Source organism: Globicephala melas, chromosome 4 (genome assembly GCF_963455315.2).
Source record: "Globicephala melas chromosome 4, mGloMel1.2, whole genome shotgun sequence".
NCBI classification, from domain to species: Eukaryota; Metazoa; Chordata; class Mammalia; order Artiodactyla; family Delphinidae; genus Globicephala; species Globicephala melas.
Genome location: NC_083317.1, coordinates 74642442 through 74661616, shown reverse-complemented (window position 1 = coordinate 74661616; position 19175 = coordinate 74642442). Strand labels below are relative to the sequence as shown.

The 19175-nt window shown below is 38.3% G+C and overlaps 1 protein-coding gene across 7 annotated transcripts in view; it reads right to left on the bottom strand.

Annotated features, from left to right (window-relative positions):
* Positions 1-18569, bottom strand: part of ATP13A4 (ATPase 13A4) — a 156166-nt gene extending 137597 nt beyond the window's left edge. For all 7 annotated transcript variants that reach the window (XM_060298278.1, XM_060298279.1, XM_060298282.2 and 4 more), the window contains exon 1: positions 18263-18569. In XM_060298278.1, the coding sequence (XP_060154261.1) occupies positions 18263-18325 (63 nt within the window). In that variant the 5' untranslated portion in view covers positions 18326-18569. The remainder of the gene's footprint in view (positions 1-18262) is intronic.
* Between the last annotated feature and the right edge of the window lie 606 nt (positions 18570-19175).

The following is a 19175-nucleotide window of genomic DNA, read 5'->3' as shown; positions in this document are numbered from 1 at the left end:
ACGCACACACATGCACACACATGCACACACCAAAAGCCTGATCTCTCTAGCCAAATGACCAGGAAAGGATCCAAAGTTCACACACAAAAAAACTGTGGCCCCACCCCACCTACACCAGCAAAGGCCAAGTGGGGAGTCTAGACTGCTCTTCTCCACATACTGTAAAGAGGAACCTCAACCCCGGCGGGAATGATGTTAGATAAGGCTGCATAAGGAGCCAAGACTTTCATTCCCATCAAGTAATAGCAAGCACCCTTTTCCCTGTGGTATCAGTGGAAACTATGTGGAGCCTAGACCACCACTCCCAACCAGCAGTAACAAAGCTCCTCTCCTCCTCCTCCTCCTCCATGCTAGGGTGTTGCCAGAGGAAGCCCAAGGAGAGCACGATTTTTTTACTACCACCTAGCAGTAGTAAACCCCCTCCCGCGGCATCAGTGGAGGTCATGTGAGGAGGAGCAGTGAGGCACTTCTAATTCTCCAAGCCAGAGAGTTATCACTGGAAGCCTAGTGGTGCTGAAACTTCCACCCTCAACCAACAATAATGAGGAGCTTCCCCCTCCTCAAGTATCAATGTCGATTGAGTAGGTTACCCGGTCTTTCCCCACCAACTGGCAGTAATGAGGTGGTGCCCTACTCTTCCTCTGCTGGAGCAGTGGCAACAGAAGCCGACTAAGATATAAGTTTTAAATAAGATCCAGAGTCTCGTAGCATAATACCTGAAATGTCCAGTGTTTAATTTTCTTAAAGTCATACCAAAAAGAAGATCTCAAACTGAATGAAGAAACAGAATCAACAGATGACAATGCCAAGATAACAGACATGTTAGAATGATCTCATAAAGATTTTAAATCAGCCATTGTAAAAATACTTGGAGGAGCAACTACAGTCACACCAAAAAAATGAAAAAAAGAGAATATCTCAACAAGAAATAGAAGATCAAAGTAGAACCAAGTGGAAACTTTAGAACTGAATAATACAGTGCCTGAAATTAAAAAAAAAAAAAAAACCTTCAATGAATGGACTCAACGGTAGAATGAAGGGAAAAGAAATAATCAGTGAAATGAAAGATAGAATAATAAAAATTGCCCAAACTGAACTACAAAGAGAAAATAGTCTTTAAAAAATAAAACCAGTGAAACTATTAAAAAAGATCTTATTATTCATTTCATTAGAAGGATAATAGATAACTTGAATAACCCTGGAACTATCAAGAAAATTGAATCTATACTGTTGAAATTTCTAAAAAGAAATCCCTGGGAGTTCCCTGGTTGCCTAATCATTAGAATTCTGGGCTTTCACTGCCCTGGCCTGGGTTCAGTCCCTGGTTGGGGAAGATCCAGCAAGTCTCATGGTGCAGCCAAAGAAAGAAATCCTTAAGTCCAGGTGGTTTCACTGAAAAATTCACTAAACATTTAAAGAAGAATTAATATCAATTCTTCACCATTGCTTCCAGAAAATAAAAAAGGATGAAACATTCCCTAATTCATTTTATGAAGTTAATTTTACCCTGACACAAAACTAGACAGTATTAAAAAAAGAAAGGAAGAAAGGAAAAAGAAAGCAATCAAACTGTAGACCAATATCCCTTAGGAGTATAGAAGCAGAAGTCCTAAATGAAATACTAACAAAGAGAATTCTGCAATATGCTAAAAGAATTATGCACCATTATCAAGTGGTGTATTCAAGGGATACCAGACTACTTCAACGTTCATAAATTGATCAGTGTAATCCATCATGTTAGCAGAGTAAAAAAACCAAAAAAACAAAACAAAACAAAAACACAATCATATCAATCAATACAGAAAATACATCTGACAAAATTTCACAGCTATTCATGTTGAAAATTCTTAGAGAAATAGGAATAAAAGGGAACTTCCTCAACTTGACAAAGAACATCTTTAAAAACATACAGTTAACATTATATTTAATGATGACAGACTGAATGTTTTCCCCATAAGATCAGGAACAAGACAAGGTGTCTATTCTCACGACTCTTATTCAAACACATTACTGGAGTTGTAGCTAGACAAGAAAAAATAAACAAACAGCATACAGAAATAAAATTGTTTCTACTTGCATATGGCATGATTTCTATTACAGAAAATTCCAAGAAATCTACAAACAGAAAACCTCTTAGACTCTTGGAACTAATAACTGAGTTCACCGCAGTCACAATGTACAAGATAAACATACAGAAATCAATTGTATTTCTGTATCCCAATAATGAACATGTGAATACCAAAACTAATAATACAAGATGATTTACCGTCACTCAAAAAATGAAATACTTAGATGTAAATATAACAAAATATGTACAGGACTCATATATTGAAAGCTACAAAATGCTAACGAAATAAACTAAAGAAGATCTAAATAGATGGAGAGACACACCATGTTGATGGTTTGGAAAACTCAACAGAGTGAAAATTTTAATTCTCTACAAATTAATATATGGGTTTAATATAATTCCTATGAAAATGTCAGTAAGATTTTTTTGTAGATATAAACAAGATTATTATAAAATTTGGAATATGGAAAAGCAAATGAACTATAATAGCTAAAACAATTTTGAAAAATACAAATGAAGGAGGCAACAAGTCTACCTGATTTCAAGACTTATTATATAGCTGCCTTAATCAAGACTGTGTAGCGTTGACACATAGCTCAGCAGAACAGAATAGAAACCAAGAAATAGACCTATAAAAATAGGCCCAGCTGATTTCTGACAAATGTGCACAAGTGATTTAATGGAGAAAAAAATAGCCTTTTAAACAAATGGTACAGGAGCAGTTGCACATCCATAGGCAAAAAATGACCCTCAATCTAAGTCTCATACCTTATACAAAAATTAACTCTCAATGGATTGCACACTTAAATATAAAACATAAAACTTTAAGACCAAAAGCAGGAAAAAATATTGGGGCCTATGGCTGCACAAAGAGTTCTTAGACTTGACTTCAAAAGCACAGTCCGTAAAAGGAAAAAATGATAAATTGGAATTCTTTAAACATTCGCTTTGTGAAAATTTTTGCCTTTTAAGAGGAGGAAAGAAAATCTATTGACTGAGAGAAAATATTTGCAAGCCACACATCTGACAAAGAACTGGTAGCCGGAATGTATAAAGAACTTTCAAAACTCAACAGTAAAAAAAAAAAACAATTCAACTAGACAATTGACAAAAGACATGAAGATGCAGATGGCTAACAAGCACACAAAAAGATGTTCAAAATCAATAGCCATTAGGGAAATGCAAACTAAAACCAGAGTGAAATATCACTACATACCTATCAGAATGGTTAAAATTAAAAATAGTGACAATGGTAAATGCTGGTGACAATGTAAAGAAACTGAATCATTCAGACATTGCTGATGGGAATGTAAAATGGTGCAGCCACTCTGGAGAACAATTTGGTACTTTCTTTAAAAACTAAACATGTAACTTCCATACAACCCAGTGATTGCTCTCCTGAACATTTACTCCCAAGAAATGAAAAGTTACATTCACACAAAAACCTATACACAAATGTTTATAGCAGCTTTATTCATGATAGCTAAATACTGGAAACAACTCAGATGACCTTTCATGGATGAATGGTTAAATAAAACATGGTGTCATGGAATACCATGGAACACTACTCAGCAATAAAAAAGAATGAATTCTTGATACACACAACAACCTGGATCAATCTCAGGAAATTACACTGAATAAAAAAGTCAATCTCAAAGTTTACATACTGTATGACTACATTTATATAACAGTCTTGAAATGATGAAATCATTGAAATAGAGAACAGAGTAGCGATTGCCAGAACTTAAGGAGGGAGTGCAGATAAGAAGGAAATGGATGTGGCTATGAAAAGGCAAATGAAGTATCCTTGTGGTAATGGAAATGTTCTGTACCTTGATCGTATCCATGTCAATTTCCTGATTGTGAGATTGTACTAGAGTTTTACAAGATGTTACCAATGGGGACACAGAATCTGTATTATTTCTTACAACTGCATGTGAATCTACAATTATCTTTACAAAAACAAAAAAAGACAAAAAAATGAATGTGTTGGACTAGATTATTTCTGAGTGACTTTCTATACCTGAAATTCCATGATTTGAGGGGTCTAAGGATCCATCTGGCTCTTGGTGATAAATGGCTGTACTATGTCTAGCAGGCAAAGCTTCTTACAGATCTGGGCAACCTCAAAATGAGGACAGGGATGAAACTAAATCGGACAGATCCTACAGATCTATATCTATTTAGAGATGGAAGAAACAGAGGCCTGACAAAGGAAATTCCTCACACAAAATGAATGGTTAATGGAATAATTCATGCTCGAAAGAGCCCAGGCTTCTAAACAGGCCCTTTCCACCACGGCAGTTTGTAAATATCTACTGCCCTCACTGACAGCCTGTCCAAACTGTTAAACACCACCCAGCCCCAGTCCTTTCAGAGCTCTACTAAATGAGCACTGGTGGATAAAGAAAATGTGGACAATCTTAACAAGTAACATTTTACTATGGCAATAAAGCAAAAGTTTTTTTAAAAAGAATGAGGCCAGAAAGGAAAAGAAAAGAACAAGTCGATGTTTTCTGTAAAGTACCAGATAGAAAACATTTTCAGCTTTGTAGGCTATACAGCCTCTCTCACAACTATTCAGTTCTGCTGTTGTAGTGCAGAAGCAACCAGAGACAATCTGTAAACAAATGAAGGATGTGTTTTCCAACAAAACTTTATTTACAAAGCAATCAGTGGGCCAGATTTCACCCACAATCTGTAGTATGCAGACATCCGCCACAGAAGAACAACAGAAGCATTTAATGTTTGCACCTGTAGTGACAGTACCTACCTAATGGGGTTATTATAAATTTAAAATGAAGAAGCACATGAAAAGTGCTTATCAAAGGACATAGGTCCTAGTAAGTAGTCAATAACTAAGACTATTACAATTATTAGGCAAGAATTGTAAGCAGCTCTTTTGCCCCTTTTCTGTTTGTCCATCTCTGTTTCCCTCAGACCTTATTATGAGATCACTAGGTAACATTTAACCTAACTCCTGGCTTATGCTCTACTGAATGTACACAATGTCTTGTCTAACTTGTTGATTTCTTTCCCGGATTAAAAGGAGGAAGAATGAAGAATTAAGTAGTTAAAGAATGACTGACTCTTTACCCCCAGCATACCCCTTAGCAAATTTGCAGGTGGACTAAGCGGGCAAGATAGCATCCAAAGGAAGATCAGGAGAGGTCAGCAAATCTGCATGGAATGGAAACATGACAAAGAATCTCACCCCCTCCATTAATGGTTAACTGAGATTATTTCCCCCTTTTCCCTTTAACGCTTTTCATGGCCTAGCAGAATCTTCAGAGTTGGTTTTGGGGCATGAGTCCACCTTCTCCCCTGGTTGCCAGTCCTGATTAAAGCAACCTTTCCTTTCCAACCAACAATTGTCTCTTGAGTGTTGATTTTTCAAACGGTGAGCGGCCAAACCTGAGTTTGGTAACAGAATCAGACTGATCTAATACCTTCTGGCTCTGAACAGAAAGGTCTGAGCTCCTATTGTCAACAACCTTGGTGACACAGTAAGTGGCACTTCTGTGTTCCTCCTGGTAGATGCCCCTTTATCCCAGAATCTCTGTGGATTTCAAAGTGAGAATTACACTAAGAGAAGGTAGCTTCTTTAAATTATCATTCCAAGATTTTCTAAAGTAAATCTCAAAGAACTATGACACATGAAGAGTGACTGAAGGAACTCTTTAGATTGGAGAAGAGATACCTGGAGGGGTAGGGTTGAAGGACATACAAGAACAATTTTTAAATGCCTGACTTGTAGAACTGGAAGCTGATTTTTGACAGGTAGCCCCAAAAGGCAAAAGAAGTAAGACTAATGAATTCAGGTTAATAGAACTATATTTCAGTTCAACATAAAGTAGAATTTTTTAAATTGTCTGCTCTGTCTTACAAGGAAATGATTTATCTTATGCTGAGTTTCCTTCTCTGAGGGCATTTAAGGAAAGGTTAGATGGGTGAGGTAAGGGGCAGGAGAAGGTCAGATAAACTTTGAAGAAGCTTTTGGCCTGAGACTCTGATTCTATGGAATGAATCTGAGGTGAAATGAAGTGTCGTAAACTAGGCATCTATTTCTCTCAATTCTAATCCTTATTTACCTTTCAATTTGTATGCTGTTTCATATAATTTTGGAATGTAACTGTAACTAGCTACATTCATCCATCATTCATTCATTTATTTAGTCCAAAAATATATATTGTGCACTTACTTTGTGCCAGGCATTTTTCTAAGCATTGGAGATATAGCAGTGAATAGTTGATCAATAAGCTATGAAATATTAAGTAGAAAAGTATATCTTCCTTGGGATAATAAAATATTCTACCTCTATTTGCATATCTTTTGCTATTTTCAATTGGTCAATTAATTTATATAGGAACCCTTTGTAGGCAATTATTTCAATGATGTAAAACTCAAAAATAATTTTTTTCCTGCTCTGTGATCTTGTGTAAAAGTTCAGAAAGAAGATGATTGGGCTTTTCTCCCTATAGTGTGAAAGCCCCATAATCAGGCCTTTATTAAAGAACAGATACTATAGCTGTGACCACAGGGGATAGAATTTGATACCAAAATAATAGGAATTCTATCTTTTATTTATTACTCCTAGGGTAGAAACAGCAGGGGGAAGCTACATAGAAAACTTTCCTGAAATGAAATATGAAGCCTCCCTAGTCTATTGCTATAGCCCCATTCACCTCTGCAACATGGGACTGCTGTGGTCAGAACTGATCCTTTATATGCACATGATGCCTTTTGCCTGAAAAGCCTTTAAATAAATAGAAGCTTCACAACTTTCTATTACACACTTCCTCTTCATAGTTTTCTGGGATGGAGAATGGGAAACATGGCATTTCTGAGCATCAAAATCATATCCCTTCTTGCAGTTCCACATGAGTCTAGATCTCTCCTCCTGAGAGGTGTTTTGAAAGCCAGTCTGGCTTTACAAATGCACAGACCCCCCTGAAGGGTATGATTTTAGCAACTAGGAAAGACTGTCTTTAAAAATATCCCTCTAACTTATACAAAACACAGACAAGATTTGTATGCATTTATATGCAAGGTTTATATTAATATTGTAGATATTCACTACAATATTACTAGTAGTAATAGAAAGCTACCTATGTATATAAGAATCTGGTAATCATTAAATAATATTATATAGCCATTAAATTAATGTTTAAGTATTTTTAATAACATGGGGAAAATGTGTATGTACTAATATTAAGTGAAGGGAAACAACATAAAATTATGCAGTATGATTTCAAATTTAATTGAAAAAAAGGTGAAGCACAAACCATAAGTGACTGAAATATAAATGTATAAAATAAAATACTCATGGTATTTGCCTTGGGTGATGACATCATTGTGATTCTTCTTTTACTTCTATATTGTGCATATTTTAATCATTGAATATGATTAAATGAACTTTTTTAATAACCAAAATTATTTTATTTTTTATTTTACACTGGGGCATAGTTGATTAACAATGTTGTTAGTTTCAGGTGTACAGCAAAGTGATTCAGTTATACATATACATGTACCTATTCTTTTTCAAATTCTTTTCCCATGTAGGTTATTACAAAATATTGAGCACAGTTCCGTGCGCTATACAGTAGGTCCATGCTAGTTATCTCTTTTAAATATAGCAGTGTGTACATGTCAATCCCAAACTCCCAATCTCTCTCTTCCCCTCACCCTTCCCCCTGGGAACCATAAGTTCGTTCTCTACGTCTGTGAGTCTGTTTCTGTTTTGTAATAAGTAAATACGATTCAATGAACTTTTAAAATCAGAAAAACAGCAACATGGATGGACCTAGAGATTATCATACTAATTGAAGTAAGTCAAACAAAGACAAATATTATATGATATCACTCATACGTGGAATCTAAAAAATAATAAAAATGAACTTATTTACAAAACAGAAACAGAATCACGGACATAGAAAACAAACATAATTACCAAAGGGGAAAGGGAGATAAATCAGGAGTATGGGATTAACAGATACACACTACCATATATAAAATAAACAGCAAGGATTTACTGTATAGTACAGGGAACTGTATTCAATATATTGTAACAACCTATAAAGGAAAGAATTGGGGAAAAAAGATATATATACAGAGAGAGAGAGAGAGAGAGAGAGAGAGAACCGAATTAATTTGCTGTACACCTGAGACTAATACTGTATTGTAAATCAACTATACTTCAATTTAAATAATTTTTAAAAATGAAAATGAACATGTATTTTTAAAAGCTCTTTTCTACCTCTTCACAGATATCTAAAATACCTTCAGCAAAGCTCTATATTTTATATTCTCTGAGGCAAAAAAAATCACAGGGGTACCCAACCACTTTAAACATTATTTGTTCCGTTCAGCTAACCTATTATTTATTGACTATCAGATTGGAAATTCTGTTTGTCCGTTTGTATTTTTTTGTCTAGACCACCAAATCCCCATTTATTTCACTCCAGGTAATAGCATCCAATACCCCAATTTTCTTCTGTCAAACCACTCCCTTCACCACCCTCTGCTGATGTGCTTTATGCAGAGTTGACTCTGACCCCACCTCTAGGACCGGGCATGTGACTAAGACCATGGCATTCTCCTGTCCACACTAATAAATTTGAAAACGGGAGATGATCCAATCAGAGCCAGTGAGAAAAGATGAGTCTGTTTTGCTCATCTATTTTACTGAGACTATTGAAAGAAAGACAAATTGTTTCTTCCACTGGCTTAGTATCTGGGGATATGTAATCCTGGAGTTATCAGAAGGCTGCATGTGAAGTTTGGGACTAAAACCAGTACCATATGACCAATTTGACACTGCTCAGTTACTTCCAAGTAGGAAATCCTCTCTGATGCAAGCAAAACTCCATTGGTGCTGGATGAAGAACGGAAGCAAAAATCCTCTACCACTTACCATCCTGAAACCAGGATTCTACAAAATCATGCTCAAGAAACTGTGATCGGAGGGGCAGGAAACTCCCATCTCAGACCACTGACAGATAGAAGACAGAGGTGGCTACCACGGAGAGGATGAACAGGAGTATTGACAAGGCACCACTCCCTGAAGTCCAAACACAAAAGGACTGGCTAGGATTACCTTCTCTGCCCCTACTAGAAGCCTAGCACTGAGTAACAAGCCAAGGAGGACACACTGGTGGAGGGACAAGAACATGAAGAGAGGCCACTTCTGTAATGCAGGCAGGCACGGATGGCTGAAAACTGAAGGGGAATCCGGGTGACCTGATTCCAGTACCTGTGCCCTTGTTCACTTTAATGCCCCAAAGATCAGAAAGCTATGACTTTTACAAAAGAGACCCAGAGGTTTTGCTTCTCACAAACTCAAAATGAGCCCTAAGTATAACATAGCTGCTAAACTAATACACACTGTGTTGGGCTTATTTTGTAGCTGTAGTAGTGGTGGTGGTAGTAGTGGTGATAGTCGTGGGTAATGATAGTAGTAGTAGAGATAGTGGTATTAGTAGGGGTGGTAGCAGTAATAGTAGCCAGGAAACTATTGGAGTTAGAGCAGGAGATTTGGAATCAACCTGCCAAGGTTCAAGATCTGTTTTTGCTGCTTCTTAGCTTTCAGATCTGGACAGATTATATAATTTCTCAGTACTTGTTTTTGTAAAATTCAGATTAACAACTCAATTGAGTCAGGAAAGAAGAGGAAAACTCTTGTAATATTTGCATAAAATCTTCAATCTATCTTATCAGAAATATATTAAGTAACTTCAGTGTTATGTGTGAGATATAGACATGAAATAAGATGCAGTACCCGCCCCTACCAACTCGCAATCTGTTGGGGGAGAAAGATGAACACATGACTCTACTACAGAACCCAGTGAAAATTGCTATAGTAGGCATTCAAATCCACTCTAGACAAGGAAGGGACCAAGTGTGACCCAGGGGCTCCCAGATGGCTTAAAGAAGGAAGTCAGATTTGAGATGAGTTCTGATGGAGGGGCAGGGCTCTGATGGCCAGATATTAGGGTGAAGATACCACCCTGACAGAGAAAGTATATAATATATTCTGGGAAGAGCAAGAAGACCACATTTTGGTGATAAAAGAAAATGGAAAGTAAAAAATTGTCTCTTGGAATTGACTAAAGGAACGACCTGCACAGGGTGACGTGGCCTCCAAGCTGAAAGATCCTTACCATGCTTGGTGATTCCAAGCTGAAGGAGAGAAAACTTGAAGGTAAATGTATGCCATAAAATTCAACCTTATTCTTTCATTAAAAGCAAGTAGAAGGAACCACTTATCTACCCAAACTGCATTCTTGGATGCTTTTGTTTTTGACCTGGCCTCAAAAATTGACCTTTCCTCACCTTTCTTTGTACTGATCCTGAGACTGGAGTACCAGAGATTCAAAATCCTGCAGCCATGGTTCCCCCAAGAAGATTCTGGAAATGCTAAGGTGATTATAGTCTCAGCCAGAGCCCTGTGTGTGCAACCACTAAAATCAGAAAGTGTTCTGGCCTGAGGGACATAATATTTCTCTGGAAATCACCCAATACATTTGGGCCTCCTCCTGTTCTTTTTCTGAGGGGGCATCTAGGGCATAACTGTGCTCATTGTACATAAAAGTAGCCTCAGGTTGAGGACGGATTTGAGGAGGCGATGTTCTGAGCTGCCTTCCAACTCTACCCAGCTGTGGTTTCAGGCAACTCACCAAGGTTTACATGATGGGCATCTAGAAATAGCTGTAGCCCATTTAGATAGATGGTCTCACTCTGGCTAGTCTTCAAGAGGCTTTGACGTAGTCACAGAGTCTTGAAACTGGTGCCCAGGAATGAATTTCCTCTGGACATATCACCAAATCACCAATTCTTTTGAAGGCTAAGTTCCTGTGCTCTGTGTCTTCTGTGGGCCTGAGGGAGCTGTAGGGTTTAGCACGGTTAATTATTTATGAATAGATTTACTCCTTATTCCTTTATTCATTGAGTAATTCATACAGCAACTGCCATCAATTTCCATCTCCCACTTAACGTAATGTCTCCAGATATGTTCGCCTTTCCATGACTAAAAAAATCTCACAGCACTTTGAAAAAATCAAGAGTATCACTTAAATTTCGTAAGATGTTTCACAGAGATTGTATCCACCTGTTTTAAAACTTTTTAAACCATATTTTGTATATGTACTGGAGAGTACACCAAGAAACCATCTGCATTGGTCTCTGGCTCAAACCAGTAAGGTATTATTATCTCCATCTTGTAAATGAGGTGAAATCAAAGAGAGGTGACCACGATCTACTTTAATAATGGCAGAGTCAACACCACAGTGCTGGTCTCCAGACTCTTAATGCTGTGGTTTTTTCGATTATGCCCTGCTGTTTTGCAACCATCAACAACTAAAGTAGTGCATCCAAAATTAAGCAAAACCAAGAGGCAGTAAGTTATCATGTTTAAAGCACAAACTTAGGCTACAGCCTTCCATTTACTTAGCCAGATGAACCTGTGCATGTCATTTAATCTCTCTGTGCCTCAGTTGCCTCATTTGTAGAAGAGAGATGCTCATCCCTCCTAGAATTGTTGAGAGGGTTAAAAAAGTTACTATATGTAAAGTTCTTAGTCCAGATCAACCGCCATATGAGTATTTGCTGTGACTATTGCCATCCCCGCTCCCAACCTGTTCCTACTTTTCCCTATGGGATTAAGTGGTAGCATCATCCTCTCCCATCGGACAAAGTAGGAACCTTAAAGACTTCCTTAATAATTACTCATCCTGCTCACCCCTTCTCTCTTATACCACAGTCTACGGATCATGAAGTCTTTTTAATTCTAATTTTTAAATATCTCTTATATCCAGTCTCCACTCAGCATCCTGAATCTCTCACCTGGACTCTTTCAAACACTCCTTCCTTGTCTTGCCTCCTCCAACCAAACTTCCTCATCCCCTGATGTAACATCCTTTGGAAAGGCAAATCCTACCATATCATTCCCTGTTTCAAATTTTTCAGTAGCTTCCCCATTGCGTCCATCAGGTTGGCATTACATCTTTCTGACCAAGTCCAACTCAACAGTCAAAGATTCTAATTTAGTAGGCCTGGAATGGGGGCCTAGGAATCTATTTTATTGTACTCCCCAACTTGATTCTGGTACGGTTTTTTCATGGACCAATGCTTGGGAATCATTGGAAAAGATAAAATGTGTACTCATTAGGATGTCTCACACAGTCCTTCAAAGGCTGGCCTTCACCTACCCCTCCAGGGAAATTAAATGTCATCTTCCCCCTTGGAGTGTTCTTTGACAGAGTTGCTACTTCTTCTGTGCTCCCACAGCTCTGTATGCATAAGTCCCACAATGATACCTATTTCAGCACACTTTCATTACATTTGCATCCCTGGTCCCCCCAATTGTAGGACAGCTTCATGAGCGTGTGGCTTGTGCAGTCACACAAGGCCCTGCTTTTGGAAGGATGCTCTGCTATAGTGATCTTGAAGTTCTTAATAATTCTTGAACCAGGGACACCTCATTTTCATTTTGCACTGGACCCCACAAATTACATACTCGGTCCTGCCGACTCTACTGTGAAATCCTTGAAAACAGAAACTGTTTGCTATTCACTCGAAACCCTCTTTGGTTAGCACAGAGGACTCCTGGCACAGAGAAAGGGTTTGGTAAATATTTGTTGAGTTTATACGTTAACAGATGAAAAGGTAGAATAAGGTATCTCACAGAAAAATAGTGTAGCATGGCTAATTAACTCTGAAGAATAAGCTTTGTTTATGCCTGAGGGAGAGAGCAGTCAATTGATAAATTCATAAGATGACTGACAATCCCCAATAAATAACATAAAATTTCCTAGGTTTCTCTTTAAATTTCTCAAACTGTTGCAGCCTTTGAGCCTTGCTACCTCCTTGTTCTTCTCAGAATGCAAAATTGCAGGTTAATGGGGCTTGCAGTTGTGCCATCGGATATGCCCTGAGTGTCTGTGCCAAGAACTGTGCTAAATTCTGGGGGGGAGCGGGAAAGGGGAGAAGGAGGCCATAGAAAGGTGAAACAAGCAGGGTCCCTCTTCTCAAGAAGCCATTAAATCGTACTTTTCAAGAGTTTCAATCAAAGATGAGTTGACTTCATGGGAGTTCTGCAGCAATGAATCAAGAATAAAGACCCTAGACTTGGCCAGTGGCCCAGCTTCCTGAACATTTCAACTGACAAAATGTCTCAGTCCGAACACAATTCCTCCACTATGAGATCTGTGGGTTCACTAGTTAACATTGGCAACCAACTCGGAGGTGCTCATGGAGCATAATAAATAAGTAGCTATTGAGGTGGGGGAGGTGCTTTCGCTCCCTGGTGTTAGGGAAGAAAAGGCCAACACCAGCTATCAAAGTGAGCCAAATAATTTCAGGGGACAGATGCCCCTAGCTCACGCTGAAGGCGCAACAGGACTTCCCATGTGGCAAAGGCCACACACCACCCTGCTGCTATATTATGTGCCCGTGGCACTAACTTCTTGCTGTTCCCACAAATGACTTGGAAGTTCAAAAAGAGTTTCTCTTGCTTTTCCACATTCACTAGTTTTTAGTTACCCAGTCTACTGGTTGATATAACATCAGTGGTAGCATTCATATATTCTAGTAAAGAAAAAATGTTAAGAAACATATAGCGATGTGATCAATTTCAAATTAAGGAAATGAAAAATAATTCCGCCGTAAAATATCATTTTCACATTCCAGATGAGCCAAAGTCAAAAATACTGATAATGCTCAACATGGGCAAGTATGGTAGAGAAATCAAGTATTCTCAAAAACAGACTGCCAGTCAGAGTATATTTTTGTACAACCGCAATCTTAGGGAGGGCAAGTTGGGCAATGTAGGGCAATGTATCAATCAAAATTTAAAACACACATCCCCTTTACTGCAGCAGTGCTTTTTCTAGGACTCTATCCTAAGGAAATGATCTGATAAATATTTTAAAACACATGCACAAAGTTGTCCATCACGGCCAAAAAAATTTAGAAATGACGTAAGTGAGTAACATGAGAGATTTGCTTAGGATAGCACAGTCCATCCAAACACAATTTAAATATTAAAATGGTTATGTGGAGCTGTAAATGTCAAAAGGAAAATATGTCCCTAATATATTTTAAGTGTAATGAAAAGCCAGCTTTAAAAAAGAGTATAAATGGAATGACTCCATTTTTTGTTTAAAAAAAAATACGTACACATTCTTTTAAGAATGCACATTCTTTTAAGAATAGATTGTGATTGACTGTCTTTTGTTTTGGCCTGGTGCATAGCGCAAATAAATGGGTGATACCCAAACACAATATTCTTCTTCTATTCAGACATGGATGGGGGTAAAAAGGGAAGTCTTGAAGAAATAATATGTGCTGTGGTGTGCTGGTAGGTATTTAACAGCAAGCCTTCAGGTGGGGCAGGTAGAAGTTCTCTGTAGCACTTACCGATTTCTGTGGCATAAATACTCCCAACATTATTCATTTCAAGCTACTAATGTGACATCACTGAATGCAGAGTTGGGAAGAGATGTACAGTAACATACCATTATGTAGTATTTCCATGATATGGATACAACAGATACAAATAATCGTGAGTATAGATAATATTAAAATGCAGTAAAATATTAGAAGGTGATGTTTTGTATATGCATTTTTTATAAGTCTGGAAGGAGAGTCACCAATCTAATGATATTGATCATGTCTGGGTGGAAAGTTCATGAATCATATTTACTTCATTCTTTAGACCTTTATATGTCATTTCAATATTTTTATAGTAAACATATGTTACCTTTATAATCAGAAAAAATTTTCAAGGTTTTTTTTTTTCTTTCTTATTTGCTAAAATCTAGGAAAGAAAGAAATCAGAGAACACAACTTTTAAAATAAGTCTGGCTGTAACAAAACACTTCCCCGAAAAGGAGTCTGATTTCATTAGAGTATAACTAAAGATAATGGTGAGTAAAATTTGAATCAATTAAATCATACCTTTATTCAGTCATGGTATAAGGAGATGAGCACTCAGTGTTTCTAAGGCCTTTCAAAATATAAATATGCAACATCTGAATACAAAGGAATTTGCGCTCCCAGCCCATCTTACACTCTCCCTCTACAAATAAGGACACTGAGTCCTATGACTGGTAGGTGTTTTCCACAGTAAGCACTACAAAGCAGGTTATAAAGTAACTCAGCTCCTCTCCATTTATAAATGGTCTCTATAGCTTGTGAATAAAAGTATATATTCCTCACTTATCGTTATTTAATGAGAAGAGATAACCTCATGGGGGATGGGTGGGCAGCGTAGTATTCGTTCATTTGTAATTGCTGAAGCCCTCACTCCTATCTTTGCATAGACCTCAGCTTATGCTTCTCCAGAATTTTATACTTCTTCAGACAATTGCACATAGACTGTCTTAGTTGATCCTCATAAGAGCCCTGTGAGACAGGTAAAGTAAGGAGGACAACTCCCATTTTACAGCTACAAAAACTGAGGCTAGAGCAGGCAAGTGGCTAGCCTAAAGCTAGTGAGAGCCTGCTCTCTGGTCCCATTATGGTGCTGTCTGGGAGACGGTCTCCTCTTTGAGGCCTTTCAGAGGCAGTCATCTGGGTGAACCTTCTCAGACGGTCACTTTCTCCTCTTTCCTGCCTTGTCCTCCTAACAAGTTCTTTCTTCCATTGGCTCCTATCTCATTTTGCACTTAAGGATATTACTTTCAGGTCACCTAGAGTGTCTCTTTCGTTCCTGTTTTATTAGTTTTAGAGTGGAAGATAGTCCCAGGCATCATTAGGCACGGAAATATTCTGTTCTTTATTTGACATGAGGGCTAAACCCTAGAATGCTGTTTTCTCTTGAAACTTGCAGTCATTTCTATCATCGGAGGAATGACTTCTGCAAAGGTCCAAAGAGTATATATTAGAAAGCAAGAAACTGTAAACACTTTGGTGTGACACATTTCTAGACAATCTTGATTTGCTAAAAGGGATTAACGTTGAGGCCAAACAAGATAGACTGACTCAGGAAATACAAATCATGTACAACAAGAGATCCTGGGAAATCTAAGCGGATGAGATGGATCTAAGCTTTGTTTTATCAGGGAGGAAGTGTGTTCTCCTATTAAGAGTGCTATATCCTCTGCAAAAGCTGAAGAAGGCAACAGGAGGCTATGTTCAGGTCTACCAACTTAACCTATGTGGCGTCTCGGCTCCTGGTCTTCATGGTTGATGTAACCTTAGATGAGCAAATTCTCAGTGTATCAGTTTTCTCCTCTTTCAGGTGGGAAGCATATCACCTGCCTCACAGGGTGTAGTGAAAACCAAGTTAGCTAGTAGGCAAGAAACTATCGGTAAACTAAAAATTTCTAAATATACGTGGCATACATTTAAGATATCCTGCTAATTTTTGAAGGTTACTGCTCTGGGAGAAGGGAATGGAGTAACGAGTTTAAAAGGGACAAAGTGTCAGACACAGCAACAGGCAGGTGGCCAGGTTTCTCCAGGCAGAGCAGGATGGAGAGCTCAAGAGTGCATACTAATTGCTGCACCTCAACCGAGACTACCGGCCAGATGACTCATCTCCAGAAAACACAGCGTCCTTTCCTTGTCAAAGGCCCTCTCCTAACTGGGCTTTCAGCTGCATGCAATACTAAGCTGACACTCTGATGCATTGACTGGGTGATGCTATTATGAAGATGAATTATTAACCACTGCTTCACTAGGATACGTAGGCTAAAGCAGGGGTAGTAGTTTCCCTTGAACTAGGAAAGCCTTGACAGAAAGTAGATGATTCTTCATGACTCTTGAATGACAAATTGTGGAAGAGAAGAAATGAGTGTGGAGGAAAAGAGTAGGTGTGTTTCCATCTGAGGATTTGAGGGAGAATTTAAAAAACCAGTAGAGAGAAGGAGACTCTGCCTTCTGGTGAAGAATATTCAAGATGAGGATCAAATTTTCAACTTAATATAGAGAATTCTCTTAATTCTCTTCATATAGAGAAAACACTCTGGAGAAATAAGGATGATATCCAACGTGGGTCAGAAGGTCATTTCTGGTGACATCTGTGTAGGGCCTAAAGGCAACTGTCATTTGGTGGTCAAACCCAAAAGAAGTAAGGAGATGGTTAAGAAAGTCACATAAACTTGGGTGACTTTGATTCCTTTATAATTTTTTCAGCTTTGATAGCAGAAGGCATCTACTCTTGAAGGTCCAAAAAAATGTTGTTGCTATAGGAACAGGTAAGCAGATTAGACTTGAAAGACCAGTTCAGAAACAAAGAATTTAATAGCCAGGGCTAAAGCAACTAACCAAGAAAACATTTTAAGTAAATATCTTTTGGGTTTGTTATTTATATATTAATTCCAGGAAGATAAAAATGTTACTGTAGAATGAGAGCTTCACATTTTAACATTTTAATTACACCATTACTGGCATAAAAGTCTACGCTTACACAATTAGCAGAACAGTCTTATTAACAGAAGTACACATTCCTAACTCTCTCTTGATTATATTGTAATTGAGAAATACAGCTTTAATTTCAGCAAGAGCATAAGAATCATCTTTGATTTTTCCGACAGTTTCTCAGATGGGAACACATCTAAATTAAAAGAGACAGTGAACTCCAGAAATTTTTCTGAAACCAATCTGTATGTAGGGAGCTACAAGTAAAATTCTAGAAGTAAAGAGAAATGCATGTAGGCTGATAACTGTTAATATTGTATATGTTTTCCCTGTCCAACAGTCTTTGTGAACACAGATATGTGAGCAGAGAAGAAGGTCAGAACCCCAGCTCCCCTCCTACTTCGCTGTAGATTTGCTACTTCTTCCTATCAGGGAATACGCTGCTCCCAACATTAGGGATTTGCTGAAATTATTAGACGTTTTGAACAGAACTTGCTATACTGATAAGTCTCAAAAACATATCATGAAGGGGCATTGTACTTCTCTCCCTTTCAATTTTACTTCAAAACATTCTTGATAAAACGAATACAATATTTTCCATCCTAGCAAATTTCTGCTGTCAGAGGTTACATTTATGAGAAAGAAAGATTTCTTGAACATTACCTTTTCTCACATAATGCCAGAATCAAATCGCAGAGAAAAGTGTGTGTATGAGTGTGTGTATGTATGAGTGTGCGCGTGTGCGTGTGTATGAGTGTGTGTGTGTGTGTGCGTGTGAGTATTGGAGGCTGGGGAGTGGGAATGGAAAGAGGGGGAATGTGGCTAGAATCTTACCATCTCATTCTCTTCTCCTTCATTGAGCAAAGCTTGCTGGCCCTTCTCAAAGTGGTCCCCCATGGAAAAGTGATTCCACTCCTCCCTGACCTTCTGGAGCAGATGCGTCCAGGACGAACTGAACTTGCCCAGCCACTGCCGCTCACCAGCTGACTGAAAGACTTAATGATCCTCCAGGTTAAAACTCCCTCTGGAGCACACACCTTCTTTCAGCAAATGACAGTACTTACTTAGCAAACTGAACTCCTCCTACGAGCCACCCTCTGCTTGGAGGAATTTCTGCAGGCTCCTGGCTAACTGCATTCTCTCTGAGCAGCTGTCCCAAAGGAGGCTGCTGCTCCCATGCTGATCTCTTTGTGCCCAACATACAGGGAAAGAACTCATTGCCTGCACAGTGCCTGCCAGCAGAAGACATCTGACTGCAAATCCAGCAGGACAATGCAGAGTTGGCAGGACCTCTCCGAGGAGTGGGGAGCAGGCACAAGGACTCCCAGATTTATTCACAAGGAACTGGGGTGGGAAGGAGGCTAACAGAGCTGCAGAATTTATTTGATTAATGAAAGCCCTAATCCATCGGCTTTTAATAGGATCCTCATTCATTTTGCTTACCAAAGGTACAAATTGTGACTAATCCTCTTCAAAAGGTATTTGAAATCGCATTCCTCTGTGTGCAAAACACATTCCACTTAATGTGTATGTGGAATTGTTTATTTTTTTGAGAAACTTGCAGAAAAAAGACAAAAGTGTAACCAAGCTATTCTGTGTAGTCTCCTCTCACTAAATACTGGTGGTTAAACTCTTAAGGAGTCTAGACTCATTTTTTAATTTTTTCACACATTCATTCAAGTCACATTATTTGAGCACAGGGACTACATATATAAATCAAGTCATATTTGCCACCCTCAGACTGATG